The sequence below is a fragment of the Megalopta genalis genome, chromosome 4, assembly GCF_051020955.1.
Source record: "Megalopta genalis isolate 19385.01 chromosome 4, iyMegGena1_principal, whole genome shotgun sequence".
NCBI classification, from domain to species: Eukaryota; Metazoa; Arthropoda; class Insecta; order Hymenoptera; family Halictidae; genus Megalopta; species Megalopta genalis.
The window spans coordinates 28,253,021-28,279,787 of NC_135016.1; the positions used below are offsets into that span (position 1 = coordinate 28,253,021).

General features: G+C 44.3%; 1 protein-coding gene across 1 annotated transcript in view; it reads right to left on the minus strand.

Annotated features, from left to right (window-relative positions):
* Sema2a (Semaphorin 2a) overlaps window positions 1–24,304 on the minus strand; it is a 489,458-nt gene extending 465,154 nt beyond the window's left edge. Inside the window, exon 1 of the mRNA XM_033466751.2 lies at window positions 24,183–24,304. Within this exon, the coding sequence (XP_033322642.2) occupies window positions 24,183–24,291 (109 nt within the window). The 5' untranslated portion in view covers window positions 24,292–24,304. The remainder of the gene's footprint in view (window positions 1–24,182) is intronic.
* Window positions 24,305–26,767: the final 2,463 nt, after the last annotated feature.

Sequence of the window (26,767 nt, forward strand, 5' to 3'; positions counted from 1 at the left end):
ACCGGTGACTATAGTCATCCGTCGTGTATAGGTGGCATCTTGTGGCCGGTGACTATAGTCACCCATCGTATGCAGGTGTCGTTTTGTGGCGGGTGACTATAGTCACCCGTAGTAGCGAAAGGGCTAAACATCCTCGTTATATATTAGGTCAACCGGAAAATTCTGTCCGATAGTGTCACTTCAAGTTTCAATCCATATGCACATGTTGATTTGAGACATATATGACTATCTCTCGTTATTATATAATAATAATAATAACAACAATAACAATAACAATAACCATAACAATAATAATAATAATAATAATATTATAATAATAACAATAATAATAATAATAAAATAACAATAATAATAATAATAATAATAATATAAATATTAGGTTTACCGGAAAGTTCTATCCGATAGTGTCACTTCAAGTTTCAATCCATATGCACATGTTGATTTGAGACATATATGACTATCTCTCTTTATCCATTGCATTTACACACATGTACTCTCCTAAATAAACTGAAACAAAGATGTCTCGTGTCATTATTAAGTGAGACGCGATCGTGAAAACATGACCACCGATGATAATGCCAGACCACATGCTGCTTCGACGACTCGTCAGAAAATCGCAGAGCTAGGCTGGGAAATTCTGTCGCATCCACCATACTCCCCAGACCTAGCACCCTCCGATCATCACTTGTTTCTCTCTTTGCAAAACTTTTTACAGGAAAAAATTCAAAACTGAAGCCGATGTCAACCAAGCACCAGTTGAGTTCTTCGCCTCTAAAAAGAAATCATTTTCTAAAAATGGCATTTACAAGTTGCCATCACGCTGGCAAGAAGTCATAAGTAACGATGGAAAGTATATTCTACAATAAATATTATTAAATCTATGAAAATTGTGTTATATTTCAATTCAAAAACGGACAGAACTTTCCGGTAGACCTAATATTTGTTATTATAATCTTGTTGTCCTAACTTCACTGGTTTCCTCCCATTAGGCGTGTAAGTAAACCTCGATCCGTGACCCGCGGATAGTGTGTTAATCGACCGAAAGATCTCCGGCCGGATTTAGCTGTAAATAACTCGCCGAGTCTCGGGTGTGCGATGGGTGTCCGCGCATCGCGAAGCGTAAGACCGGAGGCACACGAGCGTCGAATCGGCGAACGGCGGTTGTGCTTCGCCAATGGAGAACACGGAATATTTGTCCTCATTTTTAACTGGAAATACAAGAAAAACTGATCAGCGTGCGTCGATCCCGTCTGTCTCCAGCATAACTCGCAGTCGGCATAACCCGGCTGGCAACGTGTGGACATAGCTTCAGACACGGCAGATGACGGGCACGCCTTTCAGTTTTGTGCGGCCAGGGGAAATTGAAACAGCTAACCGCGTTGGTGTCGGCGAGGGTGGCAACAACGGAGCGCAAAAGAGGGGACGAGCGAGCTCGCAAGAACAGAAGGAGACGGAGGGACGCCGAACGAAGAGGGGCGTCGATGCGAGGGGTTGAAGAGGGACGTAAATAGAGGGAAGGGCTGGGCTGGAGGAGGAAGAGCGCATCGTGGTGGTGGTCCGTCCGGAGAAAGCGGAGGGAGACGAAAGGGAGAAACGGGACAGAGAAACGCGACGGGGAGGGGGAGAGCCCGGGGGAGAGAGAGGGAGCCAGAACTAAGCGGGAGAGATTCAATCAAACGAACGCATATAAATGAGTCGTTTTAGGGTAAAACTGAATTATACGCCGGCGGTGGTATGGCGGTGCACACGGTCCGCGGCGCCGTGTACGTACACGCAGCGGGCCGTAGGATCGCAGTTGCAAACCCGGCCCCATCGGAGGCCGTTGTATATACAACGAATATCCGGCCTGAACGCTCTCCGCCGCGGACCCTTACACGGAAAGATTCGTTTGGATAGCGACTATTGAATGGCGCGACGAGAAAGCCCGAAACGACCAGCCGGCTCCCGGAAAAACGGGCGAAGAGAGATCCTTATCCGCGAAGAAGCTGTTCCACCCACGATGCGCCTCCCTCGAAATTCAACCCTCCTCTCTCTCTCTCTCTTTCTCTCTCTCTCTGTTTTTCTCTTTCTACGTCTCTCTTTCTCCCGAAGAGGCTTTTTTGCTGGTATCGCGACGCACCGTTTGCATGATAACGAGCGTTCAAAAGAGCCGATCAGGATAGGGGCGAGTTCTGGGAAACGGTGACCGGGGAATGCGTCGCGTGCGACTCCGCGTAACCGCGAGGAGCCGTGCGTGACGATGCGTTGTTATTTTTCTATGGCGTATTTGTTACCACGAGGGCATGGTAGTCGTCCCCCTTTGATACACCGGCACGGTTCTTTTTTCGCGTATATCCGCCAGCTCCCGGCTCCCCCTCTGGCCCCGTTCGAATAATTGCGGTAAACTGTTGTCGTTGCAATTGAATTCTTTCGCCATGACTTTTCGTCGCCATTGCTGTTTCGAGAACGAGATAGCGGGGGTCACGCGAGTTAGCTTTAATATAGAAATAAACGCGTTGGACACGAATGCCGAACGGTCAGGCTGCATTTGCTATTGAGCTTCGCGGACTTGACGGAAGGCGTGTTCGATTACGTACCAGTGGCTGCAGAAGTAAATAGCGAACGAGATAGGTCATAGTTCACTCGTCGAACTCGTGGAATTCGAACGAAAATGATGCATATCGCATAGAATATAGGAATAAGAACATCGTAGAGTAAAGGCGAATTTAGCTTAAGTTACCTTAAGAATTTGCCTTAGCTTTTATCTTAGCTGAAGAATTTGCCTTAAGAATTTACCTGAAGAATTTACCAACCACTTTGGATGAATCGTCCGGAATGCACGTCCGAAGTGCAAAGTCTAAATTCGCTTCCAGCGAAAGCTGCGCGGTTCGTGTCAGGTCCTGCATGAAGTATGGACAACTGAACAACGTTGGAACATGTCATAGCAAACCGATCGGGCTCGACGAAAGCTCCATGTGTCACGTGAAATGGCACAGATGTCGCGAAATGCCGACCATAGCTGGACTAGGTCAGCGAACTTATTGGTCTCGCGGAAGCTAAGTCACCTTCCCGGATCTCGGGGAAGGAAACTGAACAGATCTTGGACGGGTTATATAGCGCGTTCGTCGGATACGTAACTGGTCGCTGCAGGCTAGAGTTTATTGCTACAAAGGTAGGTCATAAATAACTCGTCGGATCCGAAACAGGTCGTAGCAGACTCGTCAGCGTCGGGATAAGACGTAGCGTATGCCCGGCTATACAGTACTGTCTCCCTAACTAACGCTCAGATTGAGCAGAAAAATGGACAATTTGGGAAGAGGAGATACGATTATATATTAGGTCTACCGGAAAGTTCTGTCCGTTTTTGAATTGAAATATAACACAATTTTCATACATTTAATAATATTTATTGTAGAATATACTTTCCATCGTTACTTATGACTTCTTGCCAGCGTGATGGCAACTTGTAAATGCCATTTTTAGAAAATGATTTATTTTTAGAGGCGAAGAACTCAACTAGTGCTTGGTTGACATCAGTTTCAGTTTTGAATTTTTTATCCTGTAAAAAGTTTTGCAAAGAGAGAAAAACAAGTGATAATCGGAGGGTGCTAAGTCTGGGGAGTATGGTGGATGCGACAGAATTTCCCAGCCTAGCTCTGCGATTTTCTGACGAGTCGCCGAAGCAGCATGTGGTCTGGCATTATCATCGGTGGTCATGTTTTCACGATCGCGTCTCACTTAATAATGACATGAGACATCTTTGTTTCAGTTTATTTAGGAGAGTACATGTGTGTAAATGCAAAGATAAAGAGAGATAGTCATATATCTCTCAAATCAACATGTGCATATGGATTGAAACTTGAAGTGACACTATCGGACAGAACTTTCCGGTAGACCTAATATTTATATTATTATTATTATTATATTATTATTATTATATTATTGTTATTATTATTATTATTATTATTATATTATTATATAATTTAACCTTGTAGCCCGTTTTTATAATTGTTGAGAATCAATTACCATAAAAAGCTTGAATATTCGTATCATCTCTTCCCAAATTGTCCATTTTCGTGGACAATCCGAGCGTCAATTAGAGAGACATTACTGTAGTAAGCTACGATACATGCTGTAGTCGCATCGAGCTTGTCATATCCGACACAGGTCGAACTAACTGCGTCGGACGGGACGGAGGGTTGAACTAATCTCATCACGCCGGATAGCTGAGGTCTCTATCGGGTCTCGGAGGTCTCTAGGAATCCTTTGAGAGAAATGCTTGGGTCCCAATCTGCCTCGAGGTATCGATGATTTTCGGGTCCGTTGATCTTGCGGATCTACGGATTTGGACGAGTGGAAGAAGAGCTTTCGATAGAGCACTTGGCGTTAGACTATTCGGACGATGAGTCATCTAACGCGATTGTCCGAAAAGATAGGCATTATTCTGTAGATGGAAAGATCTCTCACGGTTAAATTAAATGACATCGATGGAGCGCGCGATGCTCCTTTTCTGCCGTCTGGTTTTGATGCAATGTTGACAATGTTTCACGTTCGCACACACACGTACGTCGCGTGTTGTTGACTCACGGGAGTCAGTGAGCACCGATCGTCTGTGTGATTTTGGAGCGACCTCGAGGTCCGGTGCATGTCCCTATTCTTGCGGATGTCCCTATTCCTGCGGATGTCCCTATTTCTGCACATGTTCCAATTCCTACACATGTCCCTATTCCTGCGGATGTCCCTATCTCTGCACATATCCCTATTTCGGCAGATGGCCCTATTCCTGTGGATGTCCCTATTTCTGCGGATGTCCCAATTACTGTGCCTGTGCCTATTCCTGCGCCTGTCCTAATTCCTGTGCCGATTTATCAATGAAGTAAACATTAAATGAGTAATTCGTGTTGCTTTATCGGTAGACGACTCCGGATTTTTGTTAAAAAGAAAAATTGTCTGCATTAATTGTCAGAGATCATCTTCTTAAATAATATTAACAAATTGAAATTAATGCATCATCATTTTCAATTCCTATTCATTCCTTTTCACTCTTTTAAATTACACTTACTCATTTTTCCCATAAATGCATAAAATCGACAGTCTCTTTTATTTCATCAGTATAACAAGACTGAATTTATTTGCACTTTTCGTCACTTTTATTACAACGTGTAACACGGATTTATTACGATATAAGATAGAATCTTTTCGATTAACTTTATTAATATTAATATTATTGTTTTGTTCTGTATTGTATAAACAGATTTTTACCCACATATATGAATAAATATACAAATAACTTCAACAATTTGAGAATTCAAAGTGGGAGTAGATTCAGCGTTAAATCTCCTCGAATAAAGGGCGAAAATGTTCGAATGCCACAAATTTTCGAAGCCGCCGCGGACATTTTAGGTGCTGAAATCCACGTCGGTCCGGCGTTTCCCGACTTCTCTATTCCCGGTGGTCGCGGAACAAAAGTCGGCTATCTCCGACACATGATAAGGGGCCCGACAAGGAGAAGCGTTTCCCCGGCAGCGCGAAATGCACTGGGTACGAAAGAAACGAGGGAAGCGGGGGCCGAGATAGATTCTCCTGGCAAGTCGCGGCTAGGAAATTAAATAACCAAAGTTTCTGCGAAAAGCATTCCCGGGGTTACATTGGAAGTCGGTGTAGCTGGACGGACGACGGCGACGGCGAAGCGACTGGAAAGAATCAAAAGAACGAACGGCGGCGAACGGGGTTGCGGGGGAGGACGAGCGGTTCTAAGAAACGTAAGACAAACGTGACTCCGTTCGCCATTTTCTGCCCTCTGTATACCACGTCGGACTTGGCGTAGCTTCAACAAATTTTCGAAGTTTCCTCCGCGTCGCGTCGCGTCGCTCTGTTCGTCGCTCGCTATTCTTCGCCGTCCGGCGGCGGTCTCCGTCACGAAGCGACCGAAAACTTTCGCGGGAGAATCTTTTTTCGAGCCCTGTCACCGGACGACCCTCGATTTCCTTTTGGCCAAGTTTCTTCTTGTTACGCCAATGACCGGCGATCCTCCGCGTAGGATAATTCCGGTGTTGTTTGAACGACCCGCTAACCCGACTCGCGCTGCCGATCGATAAACGATCACTCGGATACGATAAAATGGTGAGAAACTCGGGTCAAGCGGTATTATGGTTCACTCTCGAGGCCGCCTATAAAATTCTTCGCCATTGACGCGCGAATAGATATCGTCGATTCTCTTGGTCGTCAAATATGCGGGCGCCTCGATTACGTTGCCCAGAACTTTGAAGGATATCGTAAACCAAGGCAATTGCAACGCGGAAATCAACGATTTTTACGCAAGATGTGTCGTTATTAGTCTGCGGATCCTTGCGCGAAATAAAAATGATCTTCGTCGAAGTAACAGGAACTATAGAGATTTCTTAAATAATTCTAATAAATTCGTTTCGATACGCTGTCACTAGTAAATTCCTTCTTTCCGAATTATTCCTATTAATTTTATAATTAATCACAAACACGGAAAATCCAGAATCTGGTAAAATCATTTATTTATTAATTTATGGACAGGTTAAAGCCCTTTGGAATAATGATATACAGATAATAATTTTATGCAGGGCCGTCACGAGAGGTCAGCAATCGTATTACATTGCTCCTAAAATGAAGAAGGGAAGCGACTAAATTTAGAGTCCCGCTAAATCTAATTTTATTCAGAAATATTTTGTGTAGACTGTTAAACTGACCATAGTTGATTCTGTGGAATTGTAGTCGGATGACATTCTAGTCATTATCTTCTCTGTTTCTTGATTTAGGCGTGCCGCTATATTGATAACTTCAAAACAAGATCGCAAACGAACAGCGAATTTTATGCATTTACAATGCATTAAAAATGAATGCAAGACAGCGGAAACGTTTAAAAAATTTAAGTATACCGTCGGATTATTCCTAACCCTCAAAAATAATCACAAAAGAAAATCGTGTTTACGTATGCAGACAATTTCTGCTTTGCCTAAAAGTTCACAATCTAATCGTAAGTTTCATTGGCTCGCTGTAATACATCTGTAGCGGCACACGGCCGGCGACCGTAATAACCATAAAACTGTCCGCTTGCAGATGTCAAGGGGTCGACGGAGAGAAAACGTCCTTGACGTTTGCAAGAACCGGAAATTCCTTTGTTTCTTTATTTTTTATCACTGCCAGATGTACTGCATGCCTGGTCGCGGAGAAAGCCGCCGGCCGCGTACCGCTGCCTGGCCGAACGGCCAGCGCACCCCTACAGCGAGGGTTCATCGATGGCTGTCTCCCCCGCTAAACTAAGCGGGGGCAAAAGAAGACAGCGAGTCCCCCAAAACAGGCGTGGCCTTTTTGGGGGACGTAATATAAATAAGAGACCCGAGTCGGTCCAGAGGACAGTCGATATTTTTCAGTCCAGTCTTTCTGAGCCCTCAATTGGTGACCCCGACGTGATCGCACGAATAACGGTGTATAAGGTACTTTGATAAACAGATAAAGTTAGTAATGGCTACCCCTAACGAGGGTGCGTCGTACCCGCGAGGCGCGTCCGCGGAAGCATCTGTGTCGCGAGTGGCCGTTCGGATGCCCGAATTCTGTGCGTCGGACCCAGAAATGTGGTTTGGGATGGTCGAACGCAGCTTCGAGGCATCGGGTATTACGACCGAAGCCACAAAATTCGGGTATGTGTTAGGAGCATTGAATCCTGTGTACGCCGCGGAAGTCCGCGACATTATAATGAACCCGCCAAATACTGGACAGTACCAGAGGTTAAAAACGGAACTCATTCGAAGGCTCAGTTCGTCGCAAGAGCAAAAAACGCGACGTTTGCTGGAATCGGAGGAAATTGGAGACAGGAAGCCGTCTCAATTTCTGCGACACTTGCGCGGACTGGCTGGCAACAACGTGTCAGATAGTGTTTTGCGTACGCTGTGGATGGGTAGGTTGCCTAATAGTATGCAGGTAATCTTAGCGACCCAGAAGGACGCGGAGATGGATAAGGTGGCTGACCTGGCAGATGCGATAGCCGAGACGATGGGCCCCCGAACTCAGGTAGCGGAGGCGTCGGCATCTACTGCAGCAGCCGCGGCACCGAGCAACGCGCCTCAAGACCTTGAGGCACTCATAAATTTAAAAATGGCGCAAATCAGCCTGTCGTTCCAGCAGGAGATTGCGGCGATCCGACACGAGTTGATTGAGAATGAACGTTCTTCGCGTTTCGATCGCCGGTATCGCCCCCGATCGCCTGCCCGTCGGGAGCCCCGTCAACGCTCCGTGTCGCAAAGACGCACGGAACAGAGGCAGGGTAAATGTTTTTACCATTGGCGTTGGGGAGCGAGTGCGAATCGATGTATTCCACCGTGCAATTGGAACTCGATGCAGGGAAACGAACCGGGCAGTCGTTGATGACGGCAGATGACTTGAGCCCGATGCCGCGCCGTCTATTTGTGACCGACAAGACGACTAGAACGCAATTCCTGGTCGATACAGGAGCCGACCTTTGCGTGTACCCACGATCCATGATTCGTGGCCCCGGGAAGAAATCGGATTATGTGTTGTTCGCGGCAAATGGGTCCGAAATTACAACGTTCGGTACAACCACGTTGACGTTGGACTTTGGGTTACGTCGCGAGTTTACGTGGAGGTTTGTGGTAGCCAGTGTATCTAAGCCAATTATCGGCGTAGACTTTTTGTACCATTATGGTTTACTGGTAGACATTCGGAATCGCCGGTTGATAGACAATATAACTTCGTTGTCAGTGCCCGGGCAACCGGTAGGTAGAAGTGCTAGCGACATTCCCAGCGTGAAAACGGTTTCGGGGGATTCCATATACTTGGAGCTGTTGCAGAAATTTCCCGAAATCACGAGACCAGAGGGTATCCCGACTGTTAGAAAAAAGCATACAACGGTACATTATATCCGGACATCGCCAGGTCAACCGGTTAGTTGCAGACCAAGGAGGTTGGCACCGGATCGACTCAGGGCAGCGAAGAAGGAGTTCGACGAAATGGTGAAGCTGGGGATTGCGAGGCCGTCCGAAAGCAGCTGGTCATCTCCTTTACATGTGGTGCCAAAGAAGGAATCAGGCGAGTGGAGACCGTGCGGAGATTACCGGGCACTCAACGACCGCACAGTTCCGGATAGGTACCCGGTAAAGCATATTGAAGACTTTGCGCAAAACTTATTCGGAAAAAAGGTGTTTTCAACGATAGACTTAGTGCGTGCGTACAATCAGATTCCGGTTGCGCCCGAAGATGTGTTTAAGACGGCGGTTACGACGCCATTCGGGCTGTTCGAATTTCCGGGGATGCCGTTCGGGTTACGCAACGCGGCACAGACTTTTCAAAGATTTATCGATGAGGTGCTTCGAGGACTAGATTTCGTGTACGCGTATATAGACGATATCATCGTGGCGTCGGAATCCGAAGCGCAACACCTCGAACATTTGAACATTTTATTTAATAGGCTGAAGTCGTACGGTATAGTAGTTAACCCGGGCAAGTGCACGTTCGGAAAACCCGAGGTAGAATTTTTAGGTTATTCGGTATCACATAAGGGCACAAAACCTCTAGAACGTAAGGTGCGCGCGATCGTAGAATACCCCCAACCGGTTACAGCCAAACAGCTGAGGCAGTTTTTAGGTATGATGAACTTTTACAGACGATTCATACCTAGGGCTGCACAGGTGCAGGCAGCAATGAATAACTTGCTGTCAGGTAACGCGAAGGGTCGCACACCGATTCATTGGAATGCAGAGGCGGTAGTAGCGTTTGAGGAGTCAAAAAGAGCCTTGGCACAGGCCACCTTGCTGGCGCACCCGCAGATTGGCGCCCCCCTTGCGCTTACCTGCGATGCCTCAGACTTCGCGGTTGGCGCGGTTTTACAACAGGACACCGGGAACGGTTGGGAACCGATAGGTTTTTTTTCAAAAAAACTCAGCGCGGCGGAGTCGAATTACGGGGCCTACGATCGCGAGCTATTAGCTATATATTTAGCAATTAAGCAATTTCGGTATATGGTGGAAGGACGTGCGTTTGTTATATTCACCGATCACAAACCGATAACGTTTGCGTTTCGCCAAAAACCGGAGAAGTGCTCGCCGAGGCAATTCCGGTACCTAGATTTTATAAGTCAATTTTCTACCGACATCCGTCACGTTGCCGGAAAAGACAATATTATTGCCGACGCGTTATCCAGGATCGAAGAAGTGGAAGAACTTCTCGATTACGAAGAATTGGCGAAGGCACAAGACACCGATAGCGAACTCTCGGCCTACGTGCGAGGCGAGTGTGCGAGTGCTCTAGTGCTACGAAAAATGCGAATTCCTGGGTCAAACAGTTTTGTATGGTGTGATGTGTCGACGAGCATTGCGAGGCCATTTGTCACCGGAACATTCCGCCGCGCGGCGTTCGATACGGTGCACAGACTTGCACATCCCGGTATTAAGGCGACGGCGAAATTAATGACGGAACGATATGTATGGCCGTCAATAAAAACGGACAGTAAGCGTTGGGCGCGAGCGTGCGTCGCTTGCCAGCGTTCAAAAGTGTCCAGGCATGTACATTCGCCGCTCGGAAAGTTTGCGCCGTCGGAAAGGTTCGAACATGTGCATATTGACATTGTAGTGTTGCCCATGTCGGAAGGTCATAGGTATTGTTTGACCTGCGTGGACCGGTATACCCGGTGGCCGGAGGCGTTCCCGATGATAAATCAGGAAGCACAAACGGTGGCACGAGCGTTCTACGAGGGATGGATTGCTCGATTTGGGACCCCTCTTAGAGTAACAACCGACCAAGGAAGACAATTTGAATCGTCCTTGTTCAAGCATTTGAACGAGTTAACAGGGACAACACATTTAAGGACAACAGCATACCACCCAGCGGCGAACGGCATGGTGGAGCGTTTCCATCGACAGTTGAAGGCTGCCATTCGTTGCCACCAAGACGTTCAATGGACGAGGGTCCTTCCTACCATATTGCTGGGTTTACGCGCAGCCTGGAAGGAGGACACCAAATCAACGGCAGCAGAACTTGTCTATGGGGAGACGTTGCGTCTACCTGGTGAGTTCCTAGCACCGCGTCAAATAGAAGGCGAGTATGACGTTTCCAATTTTGCCGAGGAACTACGTCAGCATTTCCGGGGGATCACCCCAGCCGCAGGTAGTCACCACAATGCGCAGCGGATTTTTGTATATAAAGACTTAACAGTGTGTGAAAAAGTGTTTATCCGGAATGATAAAGTACGAACTTTATTGGAGCCACCGTACGATGGACCATTCGAGGTCATATCCCGGGGCCCAAAAAACTTTGTGATAAATATTAAGGATAAACCTGTTAATGTTAGTATTGATAGATTAAAGCCGGCGTACGTTATTAATGATGCCGTTGATAATGAAGCGACTCAAACAATGCAGTTACCGCGGTCAGAACCGACAGTGTCTGCTCCGGAACAAGAGGTGCGAACTACACGTTCAGGAAGACGAGTGAGGTTTCCGGATAGATTGCAGATTGCAAAAATAAGATACTATTATGAATGAGTGAGAGAGTGGGATGTAGCGAGTATCGCATATACCGTCGTATGGCATGTCGCAGGGCAAGTTTTTGTTTTTGTTTTTGTTGTAGAAATAAGAATTGTATCGCGATTGGTCAATCACTGGCAAGGGGGTGATGTAGCGGCACACGGCCGGCGACCGTAATAACCATAAAACTGTCCGCTTGCAGATGTCAAGGGGTCGACGGAGAGAAAACGTCCTTGACGTTTGCAAGAACCGGAAATTCCTTTGTTTCTTTATTTTTTATCACTGCCAGATGTACTGCATGCCTGGTCGCGGAGAAAGCCGCCGGCCGCGTACCGCTGCCTGGCCGAACGGCCAGCGCACCCCTACAGCGAGGGTTCATCGATGGCTGTCTCCCCCGCTAAACTAAGCGGGGGCAAAAGAAGACAGCGAGTCCCCCAAAACAGGCGTGGCCTTTTTGGGGGACGTAATATAAATAAGAGACCCGAGTCGGTCCAGAGGACAGTCGATATTTTTCAGTCCAGTCTTTCTGAGCCCTCACATCTTTGGAATGCATTTACAATGAATTGAAAATTGCATTAAAAATTAATGCATGACAGCAGAAACGTTTAAAAAATTTCAGGATACCTCCGAATTATTTTTAAAAAATATATATATTTATATAATTATAATATATATATATATATATAAGCAGAAATTGTCTGCATTCGTCGCAGAATAGGGGAACTACGTAAACATGATTTCCTTTTATGATTATTTTTGAGATAATTATTCCCCTATTCTGCGACGAATGCAGACAATTTCTGCTTATATATATGTGTTATAATTATATAAATATTTATATATATATATATTTTAGAAATAATTCGAAGGTATCCTGAAATTTTTTGAACGTTTCTGCTGTCATGCATTAATTTTTAATGCAATTTTTAATTCATTGTAAATGCATTCCAAAGATATATTTCAGCAGAATAGGGGAACTACGTAAACACGATTTCCTTTTATGATTATTTTTGAGATAATTATATTTATATATTTAATATATAATTATTATATATTATATATTATTATATATTATTATTATTATATTAATATATATATATTATTAATTATATTATATATATTTATATTTATATACTTATATATATATATATAATTATCTCAAAAATAATCACAAAAGGAAATCGTGTTTACGTAGTTCCCCTATTCTGCGACGAAAGCAGACAATTTCTGCTTCGCATAAAAATCCGCAATCTAATCGTAAGTTTCATTGGCTCGTTGTAATACATCTTTGGAATGTTTGAAGCACGTAGTCGAACACCTCGAAGAGGGAGAGCAGCGGATTTAGAACGAGCAACACGTTCCCATCGGAGCTTCGTCGCATGGATGGCGCTGGTCAGGAGATTGTCTCCGTTTCGGAATTAATACGGGCATCGATTCCGTCTGTGGCCACAGAGGACCGAAAATTCGGCGGTTTCGGTGTCGCACGCCTGCGTGTTGGCCTCCGCGGAGGTTGTATCGAGGGCGTTGTCAGCTATCAGTAAACAAAATAAAGGAGCGACTCGGCTGCTTTGAGTCCCGTAGACGCTGATAATTGGACGAGGCTTCCGCAATACGGGCTTTAACCGATCCCTCCTCTTTCGCGGTTGTGTGTCCGGCCTGGCCCGAACCCGGCCCGAGGTGTCCGGAATAGCTCGGGGTAACGAGGCAATCTGGGAACGCGATTTGGCTTAACGACAAAAGCGAATTCCAATCACCGAGAACAACAGGGGCCGGCGACTTGCATAAACCCCATCCGTTCGGGTCCAACGAATTAAGAAAAATCCTGCGGCTACTAATTGAAACGCGAGCAAATTGATTCTTTTCTAAGGCGGACCAGACGTTATTGCGGTCCCGGTGGAATGAAACGGGGATCGAGGAGGACAGTGTCCGCAAGTGTTCCACGTTAATGATGGGAACTTGTGCTGTCCTCAAAGGGAACGCCCTCTGGCCATTTGCTATCAATTTTTACAGTTAGTTGTTACAACCGTGTCTTCGATTGCTTCTCAACGCTGAGAAGCGTTAATAAGGCATAGCCTTATGCAAATATGCTTAACATTACTTATTATCAGGGATGGGGAAAAATAGATTTTTGAAATAGTTTGTATCATCTCATGTAATGCAGAATTTGGCAAATAAACTTTCCTTGAAATAGTTGTTACATGTGTGGACATAGCATTTTCAAATATATTTAACTACGTAACATTTACATGTAATTATTATTTCACAAAAGAAGGTTATTCGCCATTCTGTATTACTCGAGAAGATGCAAATATTTGTAGTCCATTTACAGTAATGTCTCTCTAATTGACGCTCAGATTGTCCATAAAAATGGACAATTTGGAAAGAGGAGATACGATTATTCGAACCTTGCGGTTCGTTTTTATAGTTACGAATTGTCAACAACTATATTTCGAGTTGTAGGGCTCAAATAATCGTCCTCTTCCCAAATTGTCCATTTTTACGTTACTGTACTATTTCAACAATCTATTTCTCCCCAGCCCGGCTTAATATACTTCCTTAATGAAATCAATAAGTATAACTTTCTTTCTCACAACAACACACAACTTGAACACAAAATCTAAAAGAATTGAGAACAATGCTAGTATTTTATCAGAGAATTAACATTGAATCACCATCGGGTTGTTAAAGTCGTTCCGAAAAATCAATTTATCAATAACAGTCCTCTACGCTGCTCGAACAAGGAAACTGAAACCTTCGCGTTCTCCAGGAGGTGATTAAATGGTAATATTGTAAACGCAAGGAAACGTAAGTCTCAATTATTAACCGATGCACACTGTAATCTTTACGCTGCTAGTACTGATAAGTTTGGATTCGTGTTTCCATTTGGAATATCTCGGACGCGGATTAATAAGATTCTTCCAGCGAAAGAGAGGCTCGCAAAAGTATCGCGGAATGCGTTACTCTGATAATTCGAGATCCGGCTTTCGTTACGTGCTATGATCAAGAGCGAATGCACTTTACGACCGCGCGATAAGAAGCGAAAGACAGCGTTGGCAAGAGGACGCTTCGGTTGTTGGCTCGACTCGGTTCGCGCTCGCAAAAACGACGCCGGCGACATGCACTTTGCATTTGCGCATACAATCTGCAGTTGGTTTTACGATGCAGCATGTTTAATCAAATTTCTACGATCTTCGCCGGCCGAGCTGCGTTATCTGCACCCGTTAACGCGACACTAATTTACTCGTTCTTCCGTATCTTTCGTTTCGGATTCAAATTCTACTGCGCCACGACGGGTACGCGCGCTCCTTTGATATCTCTTTCGGTTCCACGAACGTTACACGATTAACATGATACGATATTCCGAAGACAACTAATTGGTTAACGCAAATTGGACAACATAAATCGGCAACCGGCTGTAGAAGATACGGTCGAATTAAGTAGCGAGCAGTGTGCAGTTGTTTGGAACTACAGTAACGTCTCTCTAATTAACGCTCAGATTGTCCACAAAAATTGCCCCCTAGCCTGACACGCTGTACAATTGCTGTCGTGTGGCACTTTGGGGGCAAAGCAAACCACAAAACTGCTTACACGGACGCGGAGTTAAGACTGGGTCTTCCGTACCCAGCCTAATGAACGATGAGCGAAGGCGGCGATTTACCCACGTTCGGACCCCTCGTAGGTGTTCCGTCGGGGGGTGGGTACTAAATTTCTTGTGTATGCCAACATTGGCGAGGAAACATATCTGCGCCACCTCCGCGGTGGCCAGATTCGCAATAAATGTCCACAAAAATGGACAATTTGGGAAGAGGAGATACGATTATTCGAGCCTTGCGGTTCGTTTTTATGGTTACGAGTTGTCAACAACTATAAAAACGAGCTGCAAGGTTCGAATATTCGTATCTCCTTTGCCCATATTGTCCATTTTTGAGTGCAATCTGAGCGTCAGTTAGGGAGACATTACTGCACAAGCTATAAGATGTACAAGTTTGACCGAGTCCATAGTTGCGGCTTTAAAGCGATCGTTATTGTCAGCCAAGCTGATTCGGTACTGAAGCACGATTAATCAGCGATTAACGCTAAGCCGATCGAATGGGCAGATCTCCTCGTTTTAAATGAAGTAGCTTATCGACCGAATAGGAAAGAGTCTCCCGCTATTGCCTAAGCAACGCGTGGCCCTCATTCTGCTTACTTCTTTTTGTTGTCATCGATCAGTCTTGTCCTGGAGTTTTACGCAATTTCTAATTAAAGTTTTAATCAAACCCATTTAACACTTTGGCTGGCGCGTCAGCCATACGTGGCTGACAGAATCGTTTAAAATTCAATTTCTAAAAATTAATTTTCACGTCATTGTAAGTTCTTAACTTCATTAAGGATTTGCAAGAAGTATGAATGCCGACGAAGTAATTGATGACACATGAATTTGCTTTGTAATCTTAATTTCATCGAATAAAATACTTCGATTTGTATGAAATTTTTAAGGTATTCGACGCGGTCGTGAAGGCGTTTAGATTTTTAATAGAACGGACCACCGTTGTCGCCGCGATCTGTGACATCGAAACGAAGCTCGCCAGACCCGGCCGTTCAATCTCGGCAGATTGAATCATCTCGGATGATGGATGTCTGCGAAGGATGAGCACGCGAGCAGAAGAAAGACGGATGCAAAGACGGCGAAGTCTCGACCGGAAAGGTGGATCACGTGTTCCAAGGATGCGGAAACGGTGGCGGGAGAGGGGGGAAGGTCGGGGCGAGGAGAGAAATGGAACAGAAGGCCAGAAGAAGCGAGATTTGATCGTGGCCTTGCGTCATCGGCCGGCGCAACGCTTCAGCGAGTAGCCATCGTCGGACGAGCGCAATTTTTCACGGACGCCAGCGAGCCGGAAGTCTCCCGGAAACCGGAAGCGGGCTCGGCGAACACGCGGAACGGTTGCGAAGCGAAACCGAAACAGAAGCAGAAACAGAAACAAAGCCAAATCGGACGCCTCTGTAGTGGTCGCGCTGTTGCCCGCGCCGCGCCGCAAAAACGGCCCCGCTAATCTCGTTCGCGACAGAAAGAGATTAACGTCGTTTGATGCATCGCGATGTTTCTCGTTATATACCGCATAATCGCGGGCTATTTTTCATCTACGACACGAGCAGTACCTGCGGCGGCTCGAGGTTAGATGATCCCAAAGCTACACAATGGCCGGGCCATGGCCAGGATAATTGTTAACGGCACCGTTGTTCTCCGAGCAACACCGTTGTCGAAACGTTGACCCATCCTTAACACTAGGTTTAGGGAACACGTCGAAACGACGGCTCACTAATTTCTTAATTCACGATCATTCGAATTGTAAAGTCACATTTACGAGCCATTGGGTTGGCAACTAAGTAATTGCCGATTTGTTCAATGAAATAAAAAATTTTTTTACTTGGAATGAAGTTTAATCTGTAATGTGTGTATTTCCCATTTTGTTCAATGACCTTTTACCATCTCTCTGAAAATGACACTTTTACGATTGACCAATTCTGGTCGCTTTTCCTTGACCACTGCATTCAATTCGTCCAGTTGCTAACATTCACGGATAATAAAAAATAACATAATAATAATAATAATTTTATAATATAACATTTACGAATATCATAAAAATGAGAGTGAGAGACATCTATAACTGAAATCGGCAATTACTTAGTTGCCAACCCAATATTTAATCAATATACAGTAGCCTACAAAAGTGTTCGTACACCACTAGTGTACTAGACAATGAGTAAAATGCTTTCTTTTTTTAATTCTGCTGTTAATTGGAATGACAAAAAACGATTAAAAAAACTCTCGGTTTTTTAACTTTCTTATCTGAACCTATAACGAAAATTTAAAAGATGCCATTCGTAGATCTCGGTAACTTATATGACCGCTGAAAATTTGATCGAAATCGATTGACGTTGTTGTTAGTTACAATAAATTAAACATCGCAGAAATCGCAGTTTTGTCAGGATTTTTTGACACTTTTGACCAAAAAGTCTGCAGTCTCTGAAATCTTTCAGCGCCTGTAGCTTGGCTCCGAGTACAATATCTCGATCTATGAAGCTGCAAAAATTGTATTCGAGCATGCCGTTCTCAGCATCGCGAAATTTGGACCTTCCTCTTTAATTCGAGGGCTCGTTCGAGTCGCTTCGATTTTTTCTCGCGAAGTTACAGAAGCAATGGCTGCGTTGGTAAAAACACGAAATTGTTTTCGGAACAACCGGACAGAAACGAAACAGCATCGGATTCGAATAAATGCTTTATGAAGTATTTTTATCATGAATCGGTTTTCGTCGATGATGATCGCCTAAGACGGAGACACGTTGCTTGGAAGCGCACGAAGCTAGCGATAACGATACCCCTCGTCGAATTGTTGGCCGTGCAATCGGACAAAAGACTTTGCAATGCTTTCGGGATCGTCCCGCTTAACTTCGATTGGCGGGAATCCTGCGTCGTCGTTGCAGTTATCGATAGCCGGAGGGCCTTATTGAAGATTCGTTTCAAACGACAAAGCGAAAAAGAATAGGAAGGCCGATAAATGTTAAGCAGTCGGCAAAAAAGGCTCGGAACACCTAGGACCGGGTACACGGCGAGGCATCTTCGCTGTCAAAGACAGCTGGTACACCCGCGTCGGTCCGTGAAAGGGGAACTTCAATGCTCTGCCGGCACGCGCACGGCTGGCCAAGCAAAACTTGCCCAGGAATATTTATAAACGGGAACAAACGGATTGAGAAAGATATTGAAACAAAGTGTATCGCCGAACGGAATGGTCGAGCGGGCCGCAGAATGAAATGCAGAAGAGATAGGCAGGGAAAGGGAGGTATCAAAGAGGAAGTAGATACGTGCAAAAGCAGCGGCGAGAGAGACGCGCGTATTACGTCAAAGGGTACGTCGTCGGAAACGGAAGTGAGGTGATGCTTATTCAGTCGGAAGTTGCAACGGAGCTTGCTGGCTTTCGCAGACAGAGAGAGAGAGAGAGAGAGAGAGAGAGAGAGAGAGAGAGAGAGAGAGAGAGAGAGAGAGAGAGAGAGCGTGAGAGAGAGGGAGCGCAGAGGCAGCTCTTCTGCGAGACAGAGGAGAGCAAAGAGACAGGAAGGAAGAGAGGAAGAGAGAGAGGGAAGGAGAGAGGATAGAAGAGGACCTATCGGCCGGAAGGCGCAGATACTCTATCTAGCGCGACCGCGATAGATAATTCCCTGGAAAACTCGATAAAACCGTTTCGTTCTCTCCGCGTCGCGGCGCACAGTGTAACGGAACACCTATTTTCTTGGACATCGTCGGCCAATTGTCGAAATTTTGTGCTATAGCTTCATTAAATCTTGAATAAGTGATCGTAGCATAAGAAGACACAAGAAAATGGAAGAAGAAAAGGAAAATTGAGAGGCAGGAAACTTAGCTGCTAATACCTGCGATTAATAAGATAAATGTAATATACATATACAGTAATGTCTCCCTAACTGAGGCTCAGATTGTGCACAAAAATAGACAATTTGGGAAGAGGAAATACGATTATTCGAGCCTTGCAGTTTGTTTTTATAGTTACGAATTGTCAACAATTATGAAAATATCTCCTCTTCCCATTATGAATATCTCCTCTTCCCATATTGTCCATTTTTGTGGAAAATCTGAGCGTCAATCAGAGAAACATTACTGTATTATGTACGTATATACGTTATCCACATATATGAGGTTTACTTTATCAATCGCAGCTGTTAACAGCTAATTCTTCTACTTCTTAAAGGAGTGTATTCAGTGAAACTGAATTGAATTATGCTAGTATTGAGTGCAATGGATTTTTACTTTACACGGTTGTTGAACAATGAAATTAAAGATTTTGAAACTGTAGTACAAAATTTCGACAATCAATGCCGACGATGTCCAAGAAAATAGATGTTTCGTTTCACTGTACGTTGGGCCGGGTCGGGTCGGGTCGGGTCGGGTCGGGTCGCGTCGAACGGGTTACAGTATGGAGAACCAGCGTGTCCCGATCCCGCGATCCATTTCGCCAAATGCTCCTAATTACGATCGGTACACCTGATACACCGATCCAGTTCGGAACCTGGCAGAAATTACTTTAATCGAGTTCCTAGGCGCGTCGAGGCCCTCCAGATCCTATCTGGCAGTCGTACGTGCAATCATGTGAGCACACGTGTGGGGATGGGTATAACCGGGCCGCGGCTTCCGGTCCGTGAAGTTGCTTCGGTAAGTTAATTAGGCCAGCCTCGACAAAAACAGGATCGGTGCATCGGACTATTTTTGTTTCCCTGCGGAGTCTTGTTATGCAAGGTCAGTTGCATTAGACTCGATCTAGGATTTCGAACACAGTTTGCTCCACGATATAAACGGGGACAAATGCTCCAAACGAGTGACCAACTTTGCCAGACTTATTAACAGCTGGTCGAAAGAAATATCGGTCGAATGCTGTGAAATATTGACCAACTTTTCTACATTGTGAACAGGATTATTCGCTCCGGATGCGGTTAATGAAAACGTTACCCGACAGTTGACGTTTGATAACGATGAATAAATTTGACAGATGATTCGATTCGATGTTACGCATATTATGACAAATATGAACAAGTGCGTTTAAAAATAGTAAAACGATTAAAAGAAACTGGGAATGATAATGTCGTAAATTTCATCTGAGTAAAATTATTTAGCAAAAAAGAAAGACAAAGTTGCACTTGACTCCTATATACTGCAACGGCTGCAAACGATTTTTATTTTGCATAGTGGTCGCATAGTGATCCGCAGACGAATTATAACAACCGTATATTTAAAACATAGGGGACTCTAAGAATGACTATTAAGTGTACCTCGAAGTATATTCTAAAATCTAGATCTATCGTTTCGATGGTAGATATGGAAAAGAAAATATAGGAGGAGTTTTATAAGTTAAAGTTATAAAAGTCATAAAGTTATAAAGTTTTACAAGTTAAAGTGGACGATCTTTCGAAAAAGTGAAAATGACGGAAAATTTAAATTAGTCGAAATCCCTGAGTCAGCCGTCGTATTCTATTTCCACCAATTATCTTCGTTACGTTGGATCCGAACAGAGTTCGCGATAGTTATTCGGAATCACCTGAAAAATCAACAAAAGGAAACAAAGCTGAATTGTATGAATCACCGATGAACCATCCATTATTTCAACGGGGAGCGATCGGCGCGTCGGAAAATCGCCAGAATGCACAGCAATCGATCGTTTCCAGCTGCACCTTCGCGGAAAGTTAGGCGAGGAGAGCCGACGAGCGTGGAAACCGTCGACGGTGGTTGAAGGGGACGTACGAACGGCTAAACTCGTCGTTCCGGATGGTGTGGCGAGGCGTGATTAATATCGAAATACGAATGACTTTATTCATGAGGGGCCGTCGACGCCTTGTTATGCAGATGGAATTTATGGTTAAATCATATGGTGTTGTAGGCGCGCGAGTCTGCGGTCGCGCGTCGACGGTTTCCCGCGTCTTGCTCGCGGCAACGTGAAATCAGGATAACGAGAAACGAAAGAAGCGACGACAGCCGGAAGGGGCGGCGGCCGATCGCATTACGAACACGGCTTAAAGTGGCTCGACGACGACGACGACGACGGCAACGACGACGACGACGAGAACGAGAACAACGACGACGAGGACGACGTCGACGCCTCGCTCTTGGCGCTTCTTTTACGATTATCTCCGGTCGTTCAGCCAGCTGCACGATTTCGGTCGCCTCGCCAGGCTATCTGGCGATTCTGTGTCAAAGAATATCCCCTGTATAGTGGGATCAAGCTTGCGCTAAATGCAATCGATAAACAACGTTCGAACTCCTTACGAGTACTCGGGATAGCAAAATGTATCGAGGTATAGCACAGGGCCTCGATTATCCGACACTCGATTCTTCGTTATCTCGAGAGATTTCTGAATAAATGAATCTAGAGGCTTCCTTATACAACGCCTTTTTGTATTCAAACAAGTCATGATTTATAACACTTTGAACGAGCTGAAGCAATTAATGATGATATGATATTTGGGAAGAGGAGATACGATTATTCGAGTCATATACAGACTTATCTTAACAATATAACTGTTAACAATATAACTGTTAACAATGTAACTGTTAACAATATAACTGTTAACAATATAACTGTTAACGATATAACTGTTAACAATATAACTGTATCTTAACAATATACAGACAGAATATACAGACACTCTGTACAGTACATATCAGACTCTGCCGTCCAGAGAAATAGCCTCGCGCAGAATTCAGCCGTACCTAAAAGGTTAAAATGCAGCATAATTCTTAAAAACTTTCGCATTTCTATATTTTACTTATTTGATGATCTTGCTGACATAACATGTAATAATATAATATCTCAACGTGAAAGTAGTTCTATTTTACTTATACTAGCAAAGTTTTATTGCTTTATTATTTTGTATCTTTTCTTTTATTCTTCGTACATTGCTTTGCTCCCAATTTCCTTTTTCTTGTTCTAATTTTTCTTCATTTCTTCTGCTCTCTCCTGTTTTACTTTTTTCTTTTCTTTTCGATTAAAAAAAATTGTACGAATCCACTAAGAACAATATATTTAATATTTATTAATTTGAAGATGTTTCAGAGAATAAAATATAAATAATAATACAGATGTGACCAAAAAAAGTGATATTCAAATTGTCAAAATTGTATATTAAATGAAACGCGTGACATACGTAGATGAAGATTTTACCAATTTAGAATGTATATTCCGATTTTATTTATTCATTTAAGAAGTAGAAGAATTAGCTGCTAACAGCTGCGATTGATAAAGTAAATCTCATATATGTGGATAACGTATATACGTACATAATACAGTAATGTCTCTCTAATTGACGCTCAGATTGTCCACAAAGATGGACAATATGGGAAGAGGAGATACGATTATTCGAGCCTTGCGGCTCGTTTTCATAATTGTTGACAGTTCGTAACTATAAATACGAGTCGCAAGGCTCGAATAATCGTATCTCCTCTTCTCAAATTTCTCTATTTCTGTGGACAATCTGAGGGTCAATTAGAGAGACATTACCGTACTCGTACAATTTTCGGTTTCTTTGCTATTCGCTTCGTTGCACCAGTAGAAAAATTGCATCGCGTTGAACGCGCGTTTCTAGATCGTAGAAGAGCGTTGAAACTTGTTTCACTCTTTCCTGGCCAGCCAGATAAATTCATTATTCGATCATTATGCAATCATAGATAAATTTATTCGTTATCGAGAAGAGTCAGACATGTTCATTCATTATTGAATGAGATCAGTAACGGTTGATTTCATTCAATAATGAATTTGTCTAATTGATCAGAAAAGAGTCAGACATGTTCATTCATTATTGAACGAATTCAACCGTTATTGATTTCATTCGATAATGAATTTGTCTAATTGGTCGGAAGAGAGCCAGAAAAATTGATTCGTTGTTGAATAAATTTACGCGACTGTTCAAAAATCCGCTTGTACGATCTGGAAATTTACATTCGACGCGGTTTCATTTTCCAGTTGGTGCAGCGAAGCGAGCGGTAAAGAGACCGAAAGTTGTACGATTACACGTTGAACTCCGTATCGCCGGTATCGCTTTCAAGATAGCGAAATCCATCGGATCTTTGGGAGCCGCGAAGCGAATCGCGGATCGAGCGTCGGGTAACCGGATGGTAACGCGTGGAAGATTTTAATGACGCGCCCGCCGGCTGACGCCGCGCCGTGGTCCGATTTTCCGGCATTGTAAACCTAATAAATCTCGCGGGCCGTTCAATACATTAAACAGACATTTATCATCGTCACTCGAACGCTGTCAGCGACGCTGCTGCACGGAGCCGCGCCGAGGACAAGAATGATAATGACTTTTCGCTGCACGCTCTCCGCCTTCGATCGGCCGCTGGAAAAATGACGGCGACGCGATCGCGCTGTCGCGCGACTGTGAAACGCAGTCAGGCGATTTTTATTGCAAGATTAATTCGATCGGGAAGTCGGAGAGAGTCGATTCTCTGCTTCGCGAACGCGATTAGCGCGGAATTGAAGTTGATGGGTGTGCGACGGGACTGCAAAATATTAGCTGCACGGCCAGGCATTTTCATGAAAATATGGAGCAAACGTTATCGTTTCGAAGTGGTCGGATGAACCGCGTTTTTGTTTTTAATTTGGAATTTAACAGCCTAGAAGAGTAATTAATAATTCATAATTATGTTTCGAAATTTATCTCTCGGAAGCTTGTAATTATCTTTCTGTACTTATCTCGCTAACGCATATGATTATCTTCCACATAATAATTTTCTTTTATATAATTTAATCTTGTATATACAGTAATGTCTCTCTAATTGACGCTCAGATTGTCCACGAAAATGGACAATTTTGGAAGAGAAGATACGATTATTCGACAATCGATAACCATAAAAAACGATCCTTAAGGCTCGAACAATCGTATCTCCCCTTCAAAAATTGTCCATTTTTGTGGACATCAATTTTATGGATCAATTAGGGAGACATTATTGTATATACAAGATTGACAAGAAATAACATGAGTGCATAATACAAAAGTACGTGAATAATAATCTTAGAAGAAATGTACAGTCCGGTTCGACTTTTCTGGAAGCTCCGAAAGCAGAGAGTCGCCGCAGCGTTTTTTCATCAACATCGCGGGTCTTGTTGCGAATGTCGATAAAGACGAAGGAATTTGAAACAGATGTAAGCGACTGACCTTCGTGTAGTTTCTCCAAAGTTCCAGCCGAAGCTCCGACGAATAAGAAGACAAACCAGAGGAGACCGGCCATTCTTCTTAGCCACGTTCGATTTCTTGAAGTATCCATCGCGCTGACACTCATGCACTGCAACAGAAATAGATTTTTCCCTGGAAACTTCATCTCTTGTGTCCCGGTAAAAATTCCAGCACGAGTTTGGCGGAGCACCCTCTAGAAAATTTACGAACGTTTCACCGTGCCCGCGTTCACGGTTCCTGTAATTTATGAACTTTCTTCGGACCGTACGCGTAAAGATCACGCTAGGTCGTTCACAGCACAATATTCCGCGTTTATACGTTACATCGATGTAAAGCGAACGATAGCGGCTCCCTTTTTAAGGGAGCCGTAATACTCGAGTTGAGTACCTTGTCGGCGAGCGCTACGAATCGTACTTATATGACCTTATATGGTTACGACTAATAACGTAGATCTATTACGGCGTAGTTGGGTCTAATGGATATTCGCTGGAGCTGATTAATTGCCAATTCCGAGGCCGTCCGATGAACGATTACATTACGGATATACCGACGAAGATCGTGGCCCGAAATGTTAAGAAAGGATATCAAAGTAGTTGCACGAAAACACAGAAAATGAAGACGGCTGATAGCTTTCGATGCACCGTTGCAGAAAAATGCACTGCTTCCGACCGGAATAATTTTCTCTGAAATGACTCAATTCCCGCAAACATGCATAACCTTAAGTATCACGTTCCGAAATTAACCCCTTGTTCTACCATTACATTTGCAGTTGCAATGATTATACTTGTTTCGATGGCGTAATAATTTCTTAGAAAATCTTTTACTCTTTGTGCGTCGTTTCATCGCGTGTATGCATTTTATTAAATTCTTAGATAAAAGAATAGAATCTTTTTCCCAGTTATTATGACCTTACATATAAATATGCTTGAAATTAATGTCACCATTTCCATGTAAAATACGAGGTCGACGCTGTTAACGAACGTGCGAAACGTTTCTTTCGCTCGCGATAATATTTTGCAGTCAATCTCTGATGATTTTGCAAATCGTGAAATAACCTTGACATAACCTTCACATAACTTTGACATAACCTTAAGTATCACGTTCCGAAATTAACCCCTTGATCTACCATTACATTTGCAGTTGCAATGATTATACTTGTTTCGATGGCGTAATAATTTCTTAGAAAATCTTTTACTCTTTGTGCGTCGTTTCATCGCGTGTACGCATTTTATTAAATTCTTAGATAAAAGAATAGAATCTTTTTCCCAGTTATTATGACCTTACATATAAATATGCTTGAAATTAATGTCACCATTTCCATGTAAAATACGAGGTTAACACGTTCCGTGCCACGTGTACCATCGATGGTACACGCTTGCATGTTTACTTAGTGAACTAAACAAATTGTTTACAAGAAATTTAGAACCGAAGAATCAATTTCCACCGCAAGAATGGGCGTTGATAAGTTTTTGTTACGTTGTTACGTGTACGAGAATTAATAATTGCACGTAATACATCAAGTTTTAGTAAAATATCAAAGTGTGAAGATTCGAGTAAAAAAAGCTCGGCACGGAACGTGTTAACGAACGTGCGAAACGTTTCTTTCGCTCGCGATAATATTTTGCAGCCAACCTCTGACGGTTCTGCAAATCCTGATCGAAGCGTGAAAGTGTGGCGAAGGATTGACAGCGGGCGGCTAAAATGAAATAGGGAACGACGATGATCCCGCAGCCAATCGTCTCGAGTTGCTTCGCGCAAAGGATTCTGACTACGTATCCGAGCGGAACGAAAGAGATCGTGGGTGGGCATTCGGCCAAGATACGAACAGCCGAGCCGGTTAAGACGATATCTGGTAAATCGGGATCCGTCGAGTGAACCGTCTGTGTCGGCGTCAAAGTTCCCGCGAACGGAGAAAAGTTTTTCGATGGAAGATCACGGGGACTGCCAGCGCGGCGTCCGGCCGGCAATAATGACGGACGATACGAGCGCGGCCGGTTGTTAACATCGGCCCCCCGAGTAAATATGTTTTTCTCCGTGGAAACTGGAAGCGGCCCTCCCCGCGCGCGGGCAAACTTTCCGGCGAGTTTCTGGTTCCGCAGTATCAATAACCGGTCCTCCATGACGAAAAACCATCCGAGTCACTTGAACCGCGAACGGATATCCGGCGCGGATCCCGGCCGGCTTTTTGCCCGGGCAACTCGCGAATGTTTCTTGGCGGTTCTTGCCGGGCGAGGGGGGCAGGACGAAAGAAAATAACGAATGGCGCTAATAGAGCGTTCTCGGTCGCCGTGGAACTTTCGCCGCGCCATCGAACGGGCCGCGGCACTCGTAAATCAAAACTTTCGCACCTAAGAGTGTGCCGGAACGACCGCGGATTATTCGTACTCGTCGAACACAGGAAGGTGCGACTACGTTACGAGAGTTTTTCCCGTCGTTTCCCGCCGACCCGACCCGAGCCGACCACGCCACGGTGTCCCGGGTCCCGAGTTAATCAACCACCCGCCAAAAGTATTACTTCCGGCCGGAGAGCACGCCGCGCCGCCCAAAATATGGTCGTCGTAAGTATA